The sequence below is a fragment of the Eleutherodactylus coqui genome, chromosome 4 (assembly GCF_035609145.1).
Source record: "Eleutherodactylus coqui strain aEleCoq1 chromosome 4, aEleCoq1.hap1, whole genome shotgun sequence".
NCBI classification, from domain to species: Eukaryota; Metazoa; Chordata; class Amphibia; order Anura; family Eleutherodactylidae; genus Eleutherodactylus; species Eleutherodactylus coqui.
The window spans coordinates 243,971,562-243,989,046 of NC_089840.1; the positions used below are offsets into that span (position 1 = coordinate 243,971,562).

At 45.3% G+C, this 17,485-nt stretch overlaps 1 protein-coding gene across 1 annotated transcript; it reads left to right on the plus strand.

Annotated features, from left to right (window-relative positions):
• Positions 1–250: 250 nt before the first annotated feature.
• LOC136624910 (free fatty acid receptor 4-like) lies at positions 251–17,041 on the plus strand. Its single transcript, XM_066598825.1, has 3 exons — positions 251–797; positions 8,180–8,308; positions 16,497–17,041. Exons 1-3 carry the CDS (start codon positions 264–266, stop codon positions 16,896–16,898), a joined length of 1,065 nt encoding a protein of 354 aa, XP_066454922.1. The 5' UTR covers positions 251–263; the 3' UTR covers positions 16,899–17,041.
• Positions 17,042–17,485: the final 444 nt, after the last annotated feature.

The window sequence follows — 17,485 nt, forward strand, 5'->3', positions numbered from 1 at the left end:
CAAGAGAAGGCATCATAAAACCACAACACCTTCATCTTTGCTTTAGATGAGTGGATATTTATAAGAATACGGTGTAACTTCCTTTTTACAAATTAAAGAAGGACTGGCTACACTGCAGAACTATATTAAGTCGCCTGAGCTGCACCTCATCACTCCAGAGCTTCTGCTCTCTACTGCTCGGTCATCAATTCTGAGGCCTACTGACCACCACTTGATATAGCTGCACTTCATGTATGATTGTGGTTTGTAACCTCTGATTTACAATGGCCAACATGATTGAACCATGTCAGTCTGAAGAAAACTGCAACTTTATCTATTTTAACTTTTACTCGGAGTTTGACAAAACCTTGGCAGTGAAAGTCTTGGAGACCACCTTCCTCTCTGTAGTGTTCATGTTCTCATGCTTTGTAAACATTTGTGCCATTATCTTGCTAGTCAGAAAGAAGAAACTAGTAACTGCCGACTGCTTTGTACTGAACCTGTTTTGTTCGGACTTCTTGTTCATCAGCATAATACCGCTCATCTTAGTCATCCGATGGACGGAGGCTTGGGTCTTGGGTGATTTCTTCTGCCATCTGATCTTCTTTATCATCTGCCTCAGTAGCTCTGTCAACCTGATCTCCCTTTCTGCTGTGAGCCTGGAGAGAATGATGTACATCATGAAGGTGTCCCAAGCTACCTCCTGTAATGTTAAAGTGGTGACAATAGGAATTTTGACCATCTGGGGTTTCTCAGTCATGACAGCCTTACCCATGTTTCTGTTGTTCAATGTAATAACACAGAAAGTGAATAATAGGGTAAGTCACTTTAAGAATATTCCAAAAAGTTTTGATAAATGGTCCCTTCTTCTCCACAGGATAAAAATTACTTTTGGGTTTAAGATTTGTTGTGATTGGGTCATGAAGGATATGAAGAGTGGACTTCTAAAGTTTGGGTGAAGAGAAATCCTCTGTTTTGTGCGTGTTATCTACTCTCTGAATGGAATAGTAGTGGCTAATGGTTAGACTTCTAATGAATTTATTGAGATCTACAAATAAAATGAAAGAATCTGAGGGGTGAGTGAAACTAAAAGAGTCCTTTTAGGGAGGACCTCGAGATACTTCTTTTTGAAAATGTATTTGGAGATGTTTAGTACTCCAACTTTTCTGACTTCCATATTTTCTACTTCTTGTTCTAAGGAGTGGTCTGGAAGATGGTGTTTTTTTTTCCCTTTTTTACGGAGATGTTTACCCATTCTCTTTACCCGTCTTCTTGTATGTATCTTTTTCTGCAATTGGATGTCATGGGGAGACTGTTTGTAGGGTTTACAGTGCAACTTGCCAGTTGCATCAACCCACATGGCTCAAAAACAAAAGAAACAACTTTGGATTCTTTTGTTACCCGTGAGTCCTTACAACTTGTGAGTTGCACCGTGAACCCGTTCACTTCAGTAACAATGTAAGGATGCAGGGCTACACAGTGATTTCTGGTCACGCCAACATGGTTGTGGCCAAGAGTTGCCATGTTACTCTATCTTAATATGTCCACTACCAGTGTAAAAACAAAACAGAACCATCAAAAATGGCATACAGTTGACATACATACACGTTAGTGTATATGAAAGTTTGGAAACAAAATCTCCACTACAGTTGTGGTCTCCAAAGTCCATGGACATGGGTAGAATATAGCTTTATCTGACAAAATGCCATCACCATAAACAATAGATAGACTTTGTAGTGACACAATCACGATATCTCCACAAGAAAACGCACCGATATTGCACAGGTGCGCTATCGCTACTATTTTCTCTCCTTGTCACTTGTGTGAAAGAGGCCTTAAATATATGTGCATCCCTGCAGCTCCGCCATAAAGACTGTATAGCAAGCAGAATCTACTCTCCATCCTTTATAATCTGTTCCACCTCAGCTTGCATTAACACAGCTCATCTCAGGTCTGAACTGACGAGCTAGACTAATCAAAATGAAAATATAACTCTCATACCCTGAAACCACTGTAAAGTGGTCAAGCCAAGCAAAGACAAAAATAAAGGTCTTACAAGTAAACAGGCCTCATAAAAACCAAGCAAAGGTGGATAAATACTTAAGAAATACAACTCACTGGCTGCACAAAGATCTAAAATACCACAAGATGTCTTGTCAAAACAGGATCTTGATTACTCTGATGCAGATGGCTCATCCAACACCTCAGATCATAATGAAGATCAAGACCACAATCTAATCTCCTGCTCCTTTATTAAGAAGATCTTTACACAATCTCTTTTCGGTGTGATAAATGAACTCGCCGATATAAAACTTGATGTGAAACAAATTGGCCACAGGGTTGAAGCACACACTGTGAAATCCTTCAACATACGAGGGGCGTTCATTGAAGATTTTCCCTGTCCCACTTCTTGTGGACTGAGAGCAATGGAACTTGGCACAGTTATTAGTCCTTCTCTACATAGGTGCCACTTAGGGGACACACTCTACTCCCATCTCTTTATGCAACTGTAAACACCTCGCTTGTAGAAGTCGACCAGTTGCTCCAAAAGCAACATCAAAAGGTCAAAAAGCAGAGAATTGGAAATTAACTCCCTTCTCAAATTTCTAGTATAGAGAAGCTACATTAAAAAATCAATGAACAACAACTTATTAAAATATCGATCTTAAAAAAAACTCAGAAACAAATTAAAAGACCTCTTAAACATAAGAGCAGCCAAAACACTCCTCTCTCCCAAATTTCAAGTATATGCACTGGGAGACATCCACCAACCAGGGAAAAGTTTCCTAGTAAAACCAGAACACAATAGCGGCAATTGCTAACTAAAGGCCAGCAAAATACAACACTCATTGCAGGGTAAAAAACAATACTCTAGAACATACATGTCAAACACAAGGCCCGCGGGCCGAATCCGGCCTGCCACCTCATTTTATGTGTCCCGCCAGCTGTGCAGCAAGTTCCCTCACCCTTTGTGCTGCTGTCAGTATGAGATCGTCTATCGGCTTGTTTTGTCTATTAGAGCAGACAAAAATAGATGAGTGCCGATATCACCCTGACAACGGTGTGCGGAGGAGGGAAGAAGCCTACAGATAACATGATCCCTGGTGCAAGGAGAGCAGGGCTGAGGAGGAGCAGCTGCAGGATGAGAGCCGGTCAGCGCTGAACTCCTCTCACCGGCCCTCCTGCGGTTCATGGCAGCAGATCTGCGGAGCCATTAGGGGCCCAAGTATGCAGGAGGGCCCCAAAAAGGACTTAGAGCAGCCAGTATACCTGCCATTGGGACCACATTGGATGCAGGTAAATATACAGATTGTTCTGTTGGGTATATAAACACGTGTTTGCATTGTATATAAGAATGTAAGTGTCCTTGTGTGTATATATATGTGTGCGCACCTGTGTGTGTGTGTATTATATATATATATATATATATATATATATATATATATATATGTGTGTGTGTGTGTCTGTGTAGATATATATGTATGTATGTATAATCGTGTGCGCCCGCGTAAATATATATACATGTATAATCGTGTGTGCCTGTGCGTGTATATATATATATATATCTGTATATATAAAAGTGTGCACCTCTGCGTATTCTCTCTCTCTCTCTCTCTATATATATATATATATATATATATATATAAAGTGTGCGCCTGTACATATATAAGCGTGCGCTCCTGTGCGTGTATTTATATATGTTTAATAGTGTGTGTATGTGTGTATGTATGTGTGTATATATATATATATATATATATATATATATATATACATATAAACTTATTTATGTAGGGGTCACTTTTTACTACTTTGGCAAATATAGGGGACACAATTACTACTGGACCCACCATGGGGGACTTAATTACTACTGGACCCACCATGGGGGACCTTATTACTACTGGGGCCACCATGGGGGACCCTGCTACTACTGGGGCCACCATGGGGGACCCTATTACTACCTGGGCCACCATGGGAGACCCTATTACTACTGGGGCCACAATGGAGGACCCTATTACTATTGGGGCCACAATGGGACAACTATGACTTCAGGGGCTATTATGAGGGTTACTATTACTACTGGGGCCACTATAGTAGCACTTTGACTACAGAGGCCATTATGGGTGTCACTATTACTACTGGGACCACTATAGGAGTACTATGACTACTGGGGCCATTATAGGAATCGCTATTATTAAAGGGTCACTATGCGGGTAACTTACTACTGGGGCCACTATGGGTGACCCTATTACCACTCGGGCCACTATGGGGTTTGCAGTCTTACAATTATAATCGTCCCTTTGAAGGCAACCATAAGGCTGATGTGGCCCTCGGTGAAAATCAGTTTGATACCCTGCTCTAGAAGCATAATACACTACCCCCTTACATATCCAAAGCCTCATTTTTGCTGACATATTTGGGAGGTTTGTAAGAAGTAGTGGACACATAGAGGAGGGTACAATATGACTGCAGGGCCAGACTACACTACACAGGGCGCTGAGTTCTGTTTTATTTAATAATAGAATACATTTTCTGAAGGACTTTCAGTGGAAGAATAATTTTAAAAATAGAATTGAGGAAAGAAAATAAAGTCACCAGTGTAAGATACTTTATTTTGGGGCAGGGACTTCAAAATGAGTCAGATGTTTTTGTATGTACAATAAAACCTCTACTAACGTTGGTAATCCGTCCCAAAAGCAATCAGCTGAAACCCTTGCTACTCGAGGTAATTTCCATAGGAATCAATGTAAATCCAATTAATTTGTTCTAGACATTCCAAAAAAACACTCCAAACCACATTTAATGGAGAATAAATATGGTCTTTAATATCAAAAACATTAATAAATGAATATAAAAGACTACTGTAAAGAATAAATGAGCATGTAACATGTTATTGAACTTGTTACTGTGTGTGTTAGCTGTGGTGTTACATAGGACTGCAGGTCACATCTACTACATAATCTGTCCTCAGTGTTTTCACTGTGTTCTGCGCGCTGTTACATAGGACTGCAGGTGACATCTGCTGTACTACAGTACATCATCTGTCCTCAGCGTTATCACTGTGCTCTCTGGGGTGTTACATTGGAGTGCAATTGTACAGTACTACTGTATTACCCGTTGCCGATAATGGAGAAGGGTGGGTTGCATTAGGAGGAGGAGACACCGAGCAGGAGATCACATGGGTTCAGCAGCAAGGTCACGTGGTCTGGCACACGCCGGTGTTATTAGAGGCAACCAATGTTACTAGAGGCAAAATTTTGGCAAAAAAAATAGCCTTACTCAAAATGGGCCTTAGTAGATGTCAATGCTGGTAGAGGTTTTACTGTATACTGTTACATGTCATTAATAAAACACTGTGAACATTATAAGTACAACATTAAAGGAGATGTCCCGCGCCGAAACGGGTTTTTTTTTTTTTTAAACCCCCCCCCCCCGTTCGGCGCGAGACAACCCCGATGCAGGGGTTAAAAAAACCACCCGCACAGCGCTTACCTGAATCCCGGCGGTCCGGCGTCTTCATACTCACCTGCTGAAGATGGCCGCCGGGATCCTCCGTCTTCATGGACCGCAGGGCTTCTGTGCGGTCCATTGCCGATTCCAGCCTCCTGATTGGCTGGAATCGGCACGTGACGGGGCGGAGCTACACGGAGCCCCATAGAGAAGAGGAGAAGACCCGGACTGCGCAAGCGCGGCTAATTTGGCCATCGGAGGGCGAAAATTAGTCGGCACCATGGAGACGAGGACGCCAGCAACGGAGCAGGTAAGTATAAAACTTTTTATAACTTCTGTATGGCTCATAATTAATGCACAATGTATATTACAAAGTGCATTATTATGGCCATACAGAAGTGTATAGACCCACTTGCTGCCTCGGGACATCTCCTTTAAGCAATCCTCTTCAAATCTCAATTTTCTGCACAGCGCACCTGCTATTCAGTTCTGCTGGTTTCCTGTAAACTTATTATTAGCTTTGACATTCTTCTCGTCTAGTTCTCTAGACCCACAATCATAAGTGTAACATAAGCAGAGAGAAATATTAGGTTTGCTTGGCTTTCACTAAAGTACAGTTTCATTTGTCATATACCCACAAATAAAAAAAACAACAATCATTTTTTGTTCTAGGAGGGGAGGGGTAATGCTTTTCTTTGTGGAGAGCAGCAAATAGGTGTAGATAGGATGATCTAGAACAGGCAATGCTCCATGGGAAAAAGCCATGCAAATGAGTGATTAAACAATCCTTAACAACACCATGACAGCTGGCCTGATATCAGCTGATTGGTGAGGATCCTGAGTAGAGATGAGCGAACGTACTCGGTAAAGCACTACTCGTCCGAGTAATGTGCTTTATCCGAGTACCTCCCCGCTCGTCCTGAAAGATTCGGGGAGCGTCGCTGCTGACAGGTGAGTTGCGGCGGGGAGCAGGGGAGAGCGGGCGGGAGAGAAGGAGAGAGAGATCTCCCCTCCGTTCCTCCCCGCTCTCCCCTGCAGCTCCCCGCTCCGCGGCGCTCCCCGAATCTTTCAGGACGAGCGGGGAGGTACTCGGATAAAGCACATTACTCGGACGAGTAGTGCTTTACCGAGTACGTTCGCTCATCTCTAATCCTGAGCAATGGACCTTCACCAATCCTTGATGACCTATCTTGAGGATAGGTGCTTTCTTGTTTATTGATTGTAGGCATATTTACATGGGCTAGTGGTCAGGAACAAATGTTCAGATGAGCGTTCATTAAAGGGGTTGTCTCGCGAAAGCAAGTGGGGTTCAGCACTTCTGTATGGCCATATTAATGCACTTTGTAATATACATCGTGCATTAAATATGAGCCATACAGAAGTTACTCATTTACCTGCTCCGTTGCTGGCGTCCCCGTCTCCATGGCTCCGTCTAATTTCGGGGTCTTCTTGCTTTTTTAGACGCGCTTGCGCAGAAGGGTCTTCTCCTTCTGGTCGGTCCGGGCACGAGCGGCGTTCTGGCTCCGCCCCCTTCTACGCGTCATCGTGTAGCTCCGACCCATCACGTGTGCCGATTCCAGCCAATCAGGAGGCTGGAATCAGCAATGGACCGCACAGAGCCCACGGTGCACCATGGGAGAAGACCCGCGGTGCATCGTGGGTGAAGATCCCGGCGGCCATCTTGGAGAAGGAAGAAGTAGGAAGAAGGAAGAAGTCACAGAGCGGGGATTCGGGTAAGTAATATTTTTTTTTTATTTTAACACATCCCTTGGGTTTGTCCTGCGCCGAACGGGGGGCCTATGCAAAAAAAAAAAACCCGTTTCGGCACGAGACAACCCCTTTAAGCTTATCATTGGCTTGTATAAATGGATTTTTTTCCATCGCACACACCAGTTCTGTATAACGAAGCAATAGCCACTCCCTTGACTAATATATGTTGTATTTGTGCAACACTGTATTCTCCGCAAAAGGCAATGCTTCTAAGGAAGAATGCTAATCAAATGCTGAAGTAAGAATAATTGATCATCAGTATTTGTGACCACCTCCATAAAAGCAGAAATTTGGGCAGTTTGCTGGTCTGGAGCATTCAAGTGTGTTAACACAATGCTAAGGAGTAAATAGATCATCAATGACCTTAGAGAAGCAATTGTTGCTCCACATCAATCTGGGAAGGGTTATAAGGCCATCTCCAGATAATTTGAAATTTGTCATTCTTCAGTGAGAAAGATTATTCAAAAAGGAAAAGCTTCTGACAGTTAACAAACTTCCCAGGAGTAGATGTCGCAGCAGATTTGCCCTACCAGTTTTATGGATACTGATATGATGCGAATTTAAAGACAAGTTCACACTTTCACAAGTAAACTTATTGGTCAGACAAATTCCCACGTCTAACAATGACAAGGAGTCATCTTGGGTCTTCAACCGTTTCTTCAAAAACAGACGCTATATAAGAATGGAGAAGACCACAGCTATTCACTTACATTGGTTTGTGTGTTACACAAGAGGCAATGAATAATAAGCAATGTTATTCAGTATCGGAACAATCTTTCATGGCCCCTGCAGCTCTCCCAATGTCAATGTGTTTCTCACAGGTTATCTAGAAAATGGATCTAAAACCGCTGCATACAAGTTGGGCAAGTAACATGTGTCTACTATTATTATTGAACCTCTGTTTGTATTTTTATTTGTGCAATGCAACTTATTGAGAATTGTGCTTGCTTTTGTGCCTGATCTTCTCCTTTGTGCCCATCAGGATGTCCAGGTCTGCACTCTTGTTTGGCCAACAGTCGCAGAAGAAATTGTATGGGATATATCATTTATAATATTGGACTTCTTGATACCAGGTTTAAGTATTATAGTTAGCTACACCAAGATCTTCAAGGTAATGACATTTTTAATATTTTGGGAATATAACTACAGTACTTTTAGAAATCTAATATAACCATCCCTACCTAAGGCATACACACCAATACACTCAGGGGGGGGGGGGGGGCATTTCATAAGCAGACAGCATGTCACAACTGGGGGATTAGTCGCCATTTTTCTACATAAGACAGTTGGCCCACGGAGTAAAATTACTTCCACATTAAAGTTTATTTTCAATCTGGCTCCTTCCAGCATTTTTGTGTTTCACAACACTTTACATCAACATAATGCATAAACAACAAATCAAGACCTTGTCATATGGCCTCCTAATAAGTATATATATCCTCTAACAGTCAGGCCTAGCACCCAAAACGTCACAACTAGAGATGAGTGAACGCACTCGTCCGAGCTTGATACTCGTTCGAGTATTAGCGTGTTCGAGATGCTCGTTACTCGTGACGAGTACCACGCGATGTTCGAGTTACTTTCACTTTCATCTCTGAGACGTTAGAGCGCTTTTATGGCCAATAGAAAGACATGAAAGGCATTACAACTTCCCCCTGAGACGTTCAAGCCCTATACCACCCCCCTGCAGTGAGTGGCTGGCGAGATCAGGTGTCACCCGAGTATATAAATCGGCCCCTCCTGCGGCTCGCCACAGATGCATTCAGACATAGAGGAGGGAAAGTGCTGTTGGTGCCGGAGCTGCTATAGGGCGAGTGTTAGGAGTATTTTTGGCTTCAAGAACCCCAACGGTCCTTCTTAGGGCCACATCTAACCGTGTGCAGTAGTGTGGAGGCTGCTTTTTGCAGTGTTGCACTTTTTTTTTTTTGTATATCAGCCGTGCAGAGCATTGCGCCCTTCAAGTAATTATACATACTCCAGGGCCAGTAGTGGTGGTGAGGCAGGGACAGAAGACATATATTGTGAGGCAGGGACAGAAGACATATATTGTGAGGCAGGGACAGAAGACATATATTGTGAGGCAGGGACAGAAGACATATATTTATTGAATATAGGCAGTGGGCCTTTCCAAAAACATTTGGGAAAAAAAATCTATTTGGGCTGCCTGTGACTGTCCTCAGTGTACTGGGTCTGTGCTGGGTGTAGTTGTCCTCCTAATTCATACGCAGCCAGCTAAGTGTTACAGCAGGCTTGCGCAAAATTCTTTCCTGGCTCTGTGTTGGCTGTTACATCACATTCCAGTCCACAGTGCAACAGTCTGCAGTTATTTTACATACTCCAGGGCCAGTAGTGGTGACGCAGGGACAGAAGACATATACAGTGTATATAGGCAGTGGGCCTTTCCAAAAACATTTGTGGAAAAAAATCTATTTGGGCTGCCTGTGACTGTCCTCAGTGTACTGGGTCTGTGCTGGGTGTAGTTGTCCTCCTAATTCATACGCAGCCAGCTAAGTGTTACAGCAGGCTTGCGCAAAATTATTTCCTGGCTCTGTGTTGGCTGTTAAATCACCGCTGTATTCCAGTCCACAGTGCAACAGTCTGCAGTTATTTTACATACTCCAGGGCCAGTAGTGGTGACGCAGGGATAGAAGACATATACAGTGTATATAGGCAGTGGGCCTTTCCAAAAACATTTGGGGAAAAAAATCTATTTGAGCTGCCTGTGACTGTCCTCAGTGTACTGGGTCTGTGCTGGGTGTAGTTGTCCTCCTAATTCATACGCAGCCAGCTAAGTGTTACAGCAGGCTTGCGCAAAATTATTTCCTGGCTCTGTGTTGGCTGTTAAATCACCGCTGTATTCCAGTCCACAGTGCAACAGTCTGCAGTTATTTTAAATACTCCAGGGCCAGTAGTGGTGACGCAGGGACAGAAGACATATTTATTGAATATAGGCAGTGGGCCTTTGCAAATCATTTGGGGAAAAAAATCTATTTGGGCTGCCTGTGACCGTCCTCAGTGTTCTGGGTCTGTGCTGGGTGTAGTTGTCCTCCTAATTCATATGCAGCCAGCTAAGTGTTACAGCAGGCTTGCGCAAAATTATTTCCTGGCGTTCCGTAAGCGAAGTCAGCGTCCAACCACAGGCCAATAAGTGGCACATTTAATTACAGCGTTCTGTTTCTGCACTACTGGTAATACACCATGCTGAGGGGTAGGGGTAGACCTAGAGGACGTGGACGCGGGTGAGGACGCGGAGGCCCAAGTCAGGGTGTGGGCACAGGCCGAGCCAGTGCGGTGGCCAGGGGTAGAGGCAGGGCCAGACCGAATAATCCACCAACTGTTTCCCAAAGCGCCCCCTTGCGCCATGCCACCCTGCAGAGGTCAAGGTGCTCTACGGTGTGGCAGTTTTTCACAGAGACGCCTGACGACCGACGAACAGTGGTGTGCAAGCTTTGTCGCGCCAAGATCAGCTGGGGAGCCACCACCACCAGCATGCGCAGGCATATGATGGCCAAGCACCCCACAAGGTGGGACGAAGGCCGTTCACCGCCTCCGGTTTGCACCACTGCCTCTCCCCCTGTGCCCCAACCTGCCACTGAGATCCAATCCCCCTCTGAGGACACAGGCACTACCGTCTCCTGGCCTGCACCCACACCCTCACCTCCGCTGTCCTCGGCCCTATCCAGCAATGTCTCTCAGCGCAGCGTCCAGACGTCGCTAGCGCCACAGTTTGAGCGCAAGCGCAAGTACGCCGCCACGCACCCGCACGCTCAAGCGTTAAACGTGCACATTGCCAAATTGATCAGCCTGGAGATGCTGCCGTCTAGGCTTGTGGAAACGGAGGCTTTCAAAAGCATGATGGCGGCGGCCGCTCCGTGCTACTCGGTTCCCAGTTGCCACTACTTTTCCCGATGTGCTGTCCCAGCCCTGCACGACCACGTCTCCCGCAACATTGTACGCGCCCTCACCAACGCGGTTAGTGCCAAGGTCCACTTAACAACAGACACGTGGACAAGCACAGGCGGGCAGGGCCACTATATCTCCCTGACGGCACATTGGGTGAATTTAGTGGAGGCTGGGACCGAGTCAGAGCCTGGGACCGCTCACGTCCTACCCATCCCCAGAATTGCAGGCCCCAGCTCGGTGCTGGTATCTGCGGCGGTGTATGCTTCCTCCACTAAACCACCCTCCTCCTCCTCCTCCTACGCAACCTCTGTCTCACAATCAAGATGTGTCAGCAGCAGCAAGTCGCCAGCAGTCGGTGTCGCGCGGCACGGCAGCACAGCGGTGGGCAAGCGTCAGCAGGCCGTGCTGAAACTACTCAGCTTAGGAGAGAAGAGGCACACGGCCCACGAACTGCTGCAGGGTCTGACAGAGCAGACCGACCGCTGGCTTGCGCCGCTGAGCCTCCAACCGGGCATGGTCGTGTGTGACAACGGCCGTAACCTGGTGGAGGCTCTGCAGCTCGGCAGCCTCACGCACGTGCCATGCCTGGCCCATGTCTTTAATTTGGTGGTTCAGCGCTTTCTGAAAAGCTACCCACACTTGTCATACCTGCTCGGAAAGGTGCGCCGTGTCAGCGCACATTTCCGCAACTCCAAGACGGACGCTGCCACCCTGCGGACCCTGCAACATCGGTTTAATCTGTCAGTGCACCGATTGCTGTGCGACGTGCCCACACGGTGGAACTCTACGCTCCACATGTTGGCCAGGCTCTATGAGCAGCGTAGAGCTATTGTGGAATACCAACTCCAACATGGGCGGCGTAGTGGGAGTCAGCCTCCTCAATTCTTTACAGAAAAGTGGGCCTGGTTGGCAGCCATCTGCCAGGTCCTTGGAAACTTTGAGGAGTCTACCCAGATGGTGAGCGGGGATGCTGCAATCATTAGCGTCACCATTCCTCTGCTATGCCTCTTGAGAAGTTCCCTGCAAAGCATAAAGGCAGACGCTTTGCACTCGGAAACGGAGGCGTGGGAAGACAGTATGTCGCTGGATAGTCAGAGCACCCTCATGTCTATATCTCAGCGCATTGAGGAGGAGGAGGAGGAGGGGGAGGAGCATGAGGAGGAGGGGGAAGAGACAGCTTGGCCCACTGCTGAGGGTACACATGCTGCTTGCCTGTCATCCTTTCAGCGTGTATGGCCAGAGGAGGATCCTGAAAGTGATCTTCCTAGTGAGGACAGCCATGTGTTGCGTACAGGTACCCTGGCACACATGGCTGACTTCATGTTAGGATGCCTTTCTCGTGACCCTCGCGTTACACGCATTCTGGCCACTACGGATTACTGGGTGTACACACTGCTCGACTCACGGTATAAGGAGAACCTTTCCACTCTCATTCCCGAAGAGGAAAGGGGTTCCAGAATGATGCTATACCACAGGGCGCTGGTGGACAAACTGATGGTAAACTTCCCATCCGACAGCGCTAGTGGCAGAAGGCGCAGTTCCGAGGGCCAGGTAGCAGGGGAGGCGCAGAGATCAGGCAGCATGTACAGCGCAGGCAGGGGAACATTCTCCAAGGCCTTTGCCAGCTTTCTGGCTCCCCAGCAAGACTGTGTCACCGGTCCCCAGTCAAGGCTGAGTTTGCGGGAGCACTGTAAAAGGATGGTGAGGGAGTATGTAGCCGATCGCACGACCGTCCTCGGTGACGCCTCTGCCCCCTACAACTACTGGGTGTCGAAGCTGGACACGTGGCCTGAACTTGCGCTGTATGCCCTGGAGGTGCTTGCTTGTCCTGCGGCTAGCGTCTTGTCAGAGAGGGTGTTTAGTGCGGCTGGGGGAATCATCACAGATAAGCGTACCCGCCTGTCAACCGACAGTGCCAACAGGCTTACACTCATCAAGATGAACAAAGCCTGGATTTCCCCAGACTTCTCTTCTCCACCAGCGGACAGCAGCGATACCTAAACCATACGTAAGCTGCACCCGCGGATGGAAGCATCGTTCTCTATCACCATCAAAAACGGGGACATTTTTGCTTCATCAATCTGTGTATAACATTTCTTCTCCTCCTCCTGCTCCTCCTCCTGAAACCTCACATAATCATGCCGAACGGGCAATTTTTCTTAGGCCCACAAGGCTCAGTCATATAATTTTTGTAAACAATTTTTATACGTTTCAATGCTCATTAAAGCGTTGAAACTTTCACCTGAACCAATTTTTACTTTAACTGGGCTGCCTCCAGGCCTAGTTACCAATTAAGCTACATTAACCAAAGCGATTAATGGGTTTCACCTGCCCTCTTGGTTGGGCATGGGCAATTTTTCTGAGGTACATTAGTACTGTTGATACACCAATTTTTGGGGGCCCTCGCCTACAGTGTAATCCAATTAATTTTTAGCCCACCTGCATTACAGCTGACGTTACATCAGCTGTGTTGGGCACTGCAATGGGATATATTTATGTACCGCCGGTGGGTTCCAGGGAGCCACCCATGCCGTGGGTCCACACGGAGTTGTAACTGCATGTGTCCACTTCTAAAGAACCCCAGTCTGACTGGGGCATGCAGTGTGGGCCAAAGCCCACTTGCATTAAACATGACATTACCTCAGCTGTGATGGGCACTGCAATGGGATACATTAATGTACAGCCGGTGGGTTCCAGGGAGCCACCCATGCTGTGGGTGCACACGGAATTCCGATTGCGGAGTTGTACCTGCCTGTGACTATTTATAAAAAACCGCAGTCTGACTGGGGCATGCAGACACCTTGACAGAATAAATAGTGTGTGGCACATAGGTTCCCCATTGCTATGCCCACGTGTGCAGCTCCTGATGGCGGTGGCACAGGATTATATTTCTCATTGCTTCTGTACAGCATTGTGGGCTATCGCCCCGCCCCTTTTAAAGAGGGTCGCTGCCTAGCCGTGCCAACCCTCTGCAGTGTGTGCCTGCGGTTCCTCCTCATGGCAGACGCACTTATAAATAGACATGAGTGTGGCGTGGCATGAGTGCAGCTGAAGGCTGCGCAGGGACAATTTGGTGTGCGCTGCGGACACTGGGTCGTGCAGGGGGGGGGGTTGGGCAGCATGTAACCCAGGAGAAGTGGCAGCGGAGTGTCATGCAGGCAGTGATTGTGCTTTGTTGGAGGTAGTGTGGTGCTTAGCTAAGGTATGCATTGCTAATGAGGGCTTTTTAGAAGTAAAAGTTGTTGGGGGGGGGGGGGCCCACTCTTGCCGCTATTGTGGCTTAATAGTGGGACCTGGGAACTTGAGATGCAGCCCAACATGTAGCCCCTCGCGTGCCCTATCCGTTGCTGTGTGGTTCCCATCACTTTCTTGAATTGCCCAGATTTTCACAAATGGAAACCTTAGCAAGCATCGGCGATATACAAAAATACTCGGGTCGCCCATGGACTTCAATGGGGTTCGTTACTCGAAACGAACCCTCGAGCATCGCGATAATTTCGTCCCGAGTAACGAGCACCCGAGCATTTTGGTGCTCGCTCATCTCTAGTCACAACCATTGATCTGCACAGAGTGCATCACTTACCCTGTTGTGCACTGCGGCTCCCTTTTGCATCTATTTCTTGACCAGACTGGGTGCTACAACTGAGCGCCCCATATTTGGTATTTACTGCTCCAAAGCCAAGAACATCCCTACTCTGAGGACCATTCTCCTAAAATATCCCCTAACAGTGGCTCAAACACACGTCTACAGTGGCTTCCCTGGTAAGGGGGGTCTTTCAACAAGTAACATTGTCAGTCTATTGATTAGAACAAAGGAGTCGTAGTCTTTGTTCAAGCTCAATGGTTTCTTCTACTGGACATCGTTGGGGCTCAAATTAATTGCATTTTTTCAGAAGTAGCAACAGGAAGTGCAACCATATTAGTTGTTATCTATAATAATTGATGACCAACTATCATTTAGCGAGCATGTTCTAACAATAGCATAGTGACAACTTGTCACAAATACCTGAAAAATAACTGCAACAGAACATAGAACAGAAATATCTAAGCTTAAAAAAAGTATAATTTGTAAACTATAGCTATCACTCTAAGGGCTCCTTCACACTGGTGATTGTGACAAAATCGCAACATTACTGCCACTTGCGATTTTCTCAGGCGGAAGTCAATAGATCTTTCTAATGTTAAATACGCAGTGCATCGCGCGTAAATTGCAAGTTTGTGGTTTGCAATGCGATAAAAAGGAGGCTCCATAGGGAAACATGGGAAATAGAAAAAGCAAAATGTAGAAAGATAGGACATGCCGCAAGTTTTTTTTTCACTCCACATCGCATGAGTGAAAACATTGCAAATGGGAATGAAAGCATTAAAAAACATTGGTTTCATAATTCTGCATTTTCAGTTACTCTCACATGCGGGATTTTCTCACAAGCGTGAAGGAGCTTCAGGAGTGGTTTCACACAGGCGATAAAATCATGAGATGCAAGAGTGAGTAAAAAAAGCATATTTATGAAACCAATGTTTTCCAATGGTTTCCTTTACATTTGCGATGTCTTCACTCATGCGATGTTGAGAGAGAAAAAAATTGTGGCATGTCCTATCTCCAAACAGAGCAGGAAAGCAGAACCTCGCGTGCAAATGTGAAATACCCTAATATAAGCTTTACATATATTGTTATTTTTACATTCTGGGTGGAAATCCTATTTCAACTAACAAAAGTGCTGCAGAATGATTTTTTTTTTTTTAGATATAAAACCAATAAACTATGGCAGACCAATCTGTGTGGTATCACTTTACCATTTCTTGTTGTTTGCAGTAAGGCACAGCTAAAAATGTTGGCAAGGTGTCGGTCATGCAGCATTAGTAAACAAGATACTCTGCTCTTATTACACTCTATATTCTCCTTGTCTAATATGCAGGGAGGTCACCCCGAAAAGGGCAGCCATGGTCTGATGTATTTTCTCTTCAGGATAGCAGGTTCATCAGAGGACCCTTTTTTATAAGTAATTTTGGAGCCATTCCATCTGAGTATCATCATCTTATAGCATTAGCCTCCAAAAGACTACGCATGGAAAATTGTGTAGTTTTGGACAGCAGTGTAAAAATAAGACATAGCAGAGCTGAAGCGGGTAGAGAGGTGGATAACTTAAATGTGTTGTTTCCTGAAGACAACCCCAGTCTAGATGCCCTATTAGGCCATATGGACATTATAGAGGGGTCTACACCAACCTGTTTTGTGAGCCAGAAAGATGAGCCGCTCTGTAGGAAAAATATTGGAAAACTTTGTCTTGGCAAAATTTACGGTTTGTTGGGCTGCTTACTGAAAGGGGTTGTCTACACATTATAAAGATCTATTGAATATAAATTAACAAATTGATACATTTTCTATTTTTTGAAAGATCACAAAGGAAATCAGGGAGCGGATGATCAGCAGCACGGCTTATTCTGAAGTCCACCAGTACCGTGTGTCCCAGAAAGACTACAGACTCTTCAGAACTCTCTTAACGCTCATGATCTCTTTCTTTGTCATGTGGGCCCCCCTGTTTATAATCGTCCTTTTGCTTCTTTTTTATAACCTGATGAACAACTTTAACTTATCGCCAACTGTTTTCTTCTGGATTATAGGGTTTACATTCTGCAACTCAATAGTTAATCCAATTTTGTACAACATCAATTTGCTCAAGCAGAAATGGTGGAGGGTCATCTTTTGTGGAAACCTTGAGGACAGCGAGGACGACACAGGGACAACGACTAAACGGAATGAGAATAAAATGGTACATCAAATACCAAATAAAAATTGAGACATTTTATATAAGGACTCCAGCAAAAATGAATATTGTACTCTAGTCTTGTACACCCGTTATGTTTGTTCGGTTCAGAGGTGTAATGATTGTTGACTTTCTAGATTCTCAATATGCTATGTTATACAAGGACATATTGGGGAAAGGATATACCCCACAGAGATTATGGTGCTGGGTTGTATATGGAACCTTATATATATATTTTTTGAAGACAAATTAGTTTGTCATCCATAAACATATATTTCCTTCTTTCACTGAACTTTTTTTGCTATAGACACTTTTCCTCTGAGACATGATGCAACCATCTAGTGAGCCTTTCTTATAGATAGCATTCTGTTATATAGAGCAAAAACATCTTAATATTGGGTTTTCCTAAAAGCCCATTAATGTCAGTCGCTCTTCTTTCTATATTATAATGTTGCACGCCCTTCTTTTTGATCAGCTGATAGATATCTATTGATATACTCAACTCTTGCCATTTCACCTTGATCTTATATCAACAAGCTTTTTTCCATGACAAGAATTTGCCTTTGAGTGGTTTTATTTTAACTTTTGACACACCATTCATACCAAAGGGGTTGTCCAGA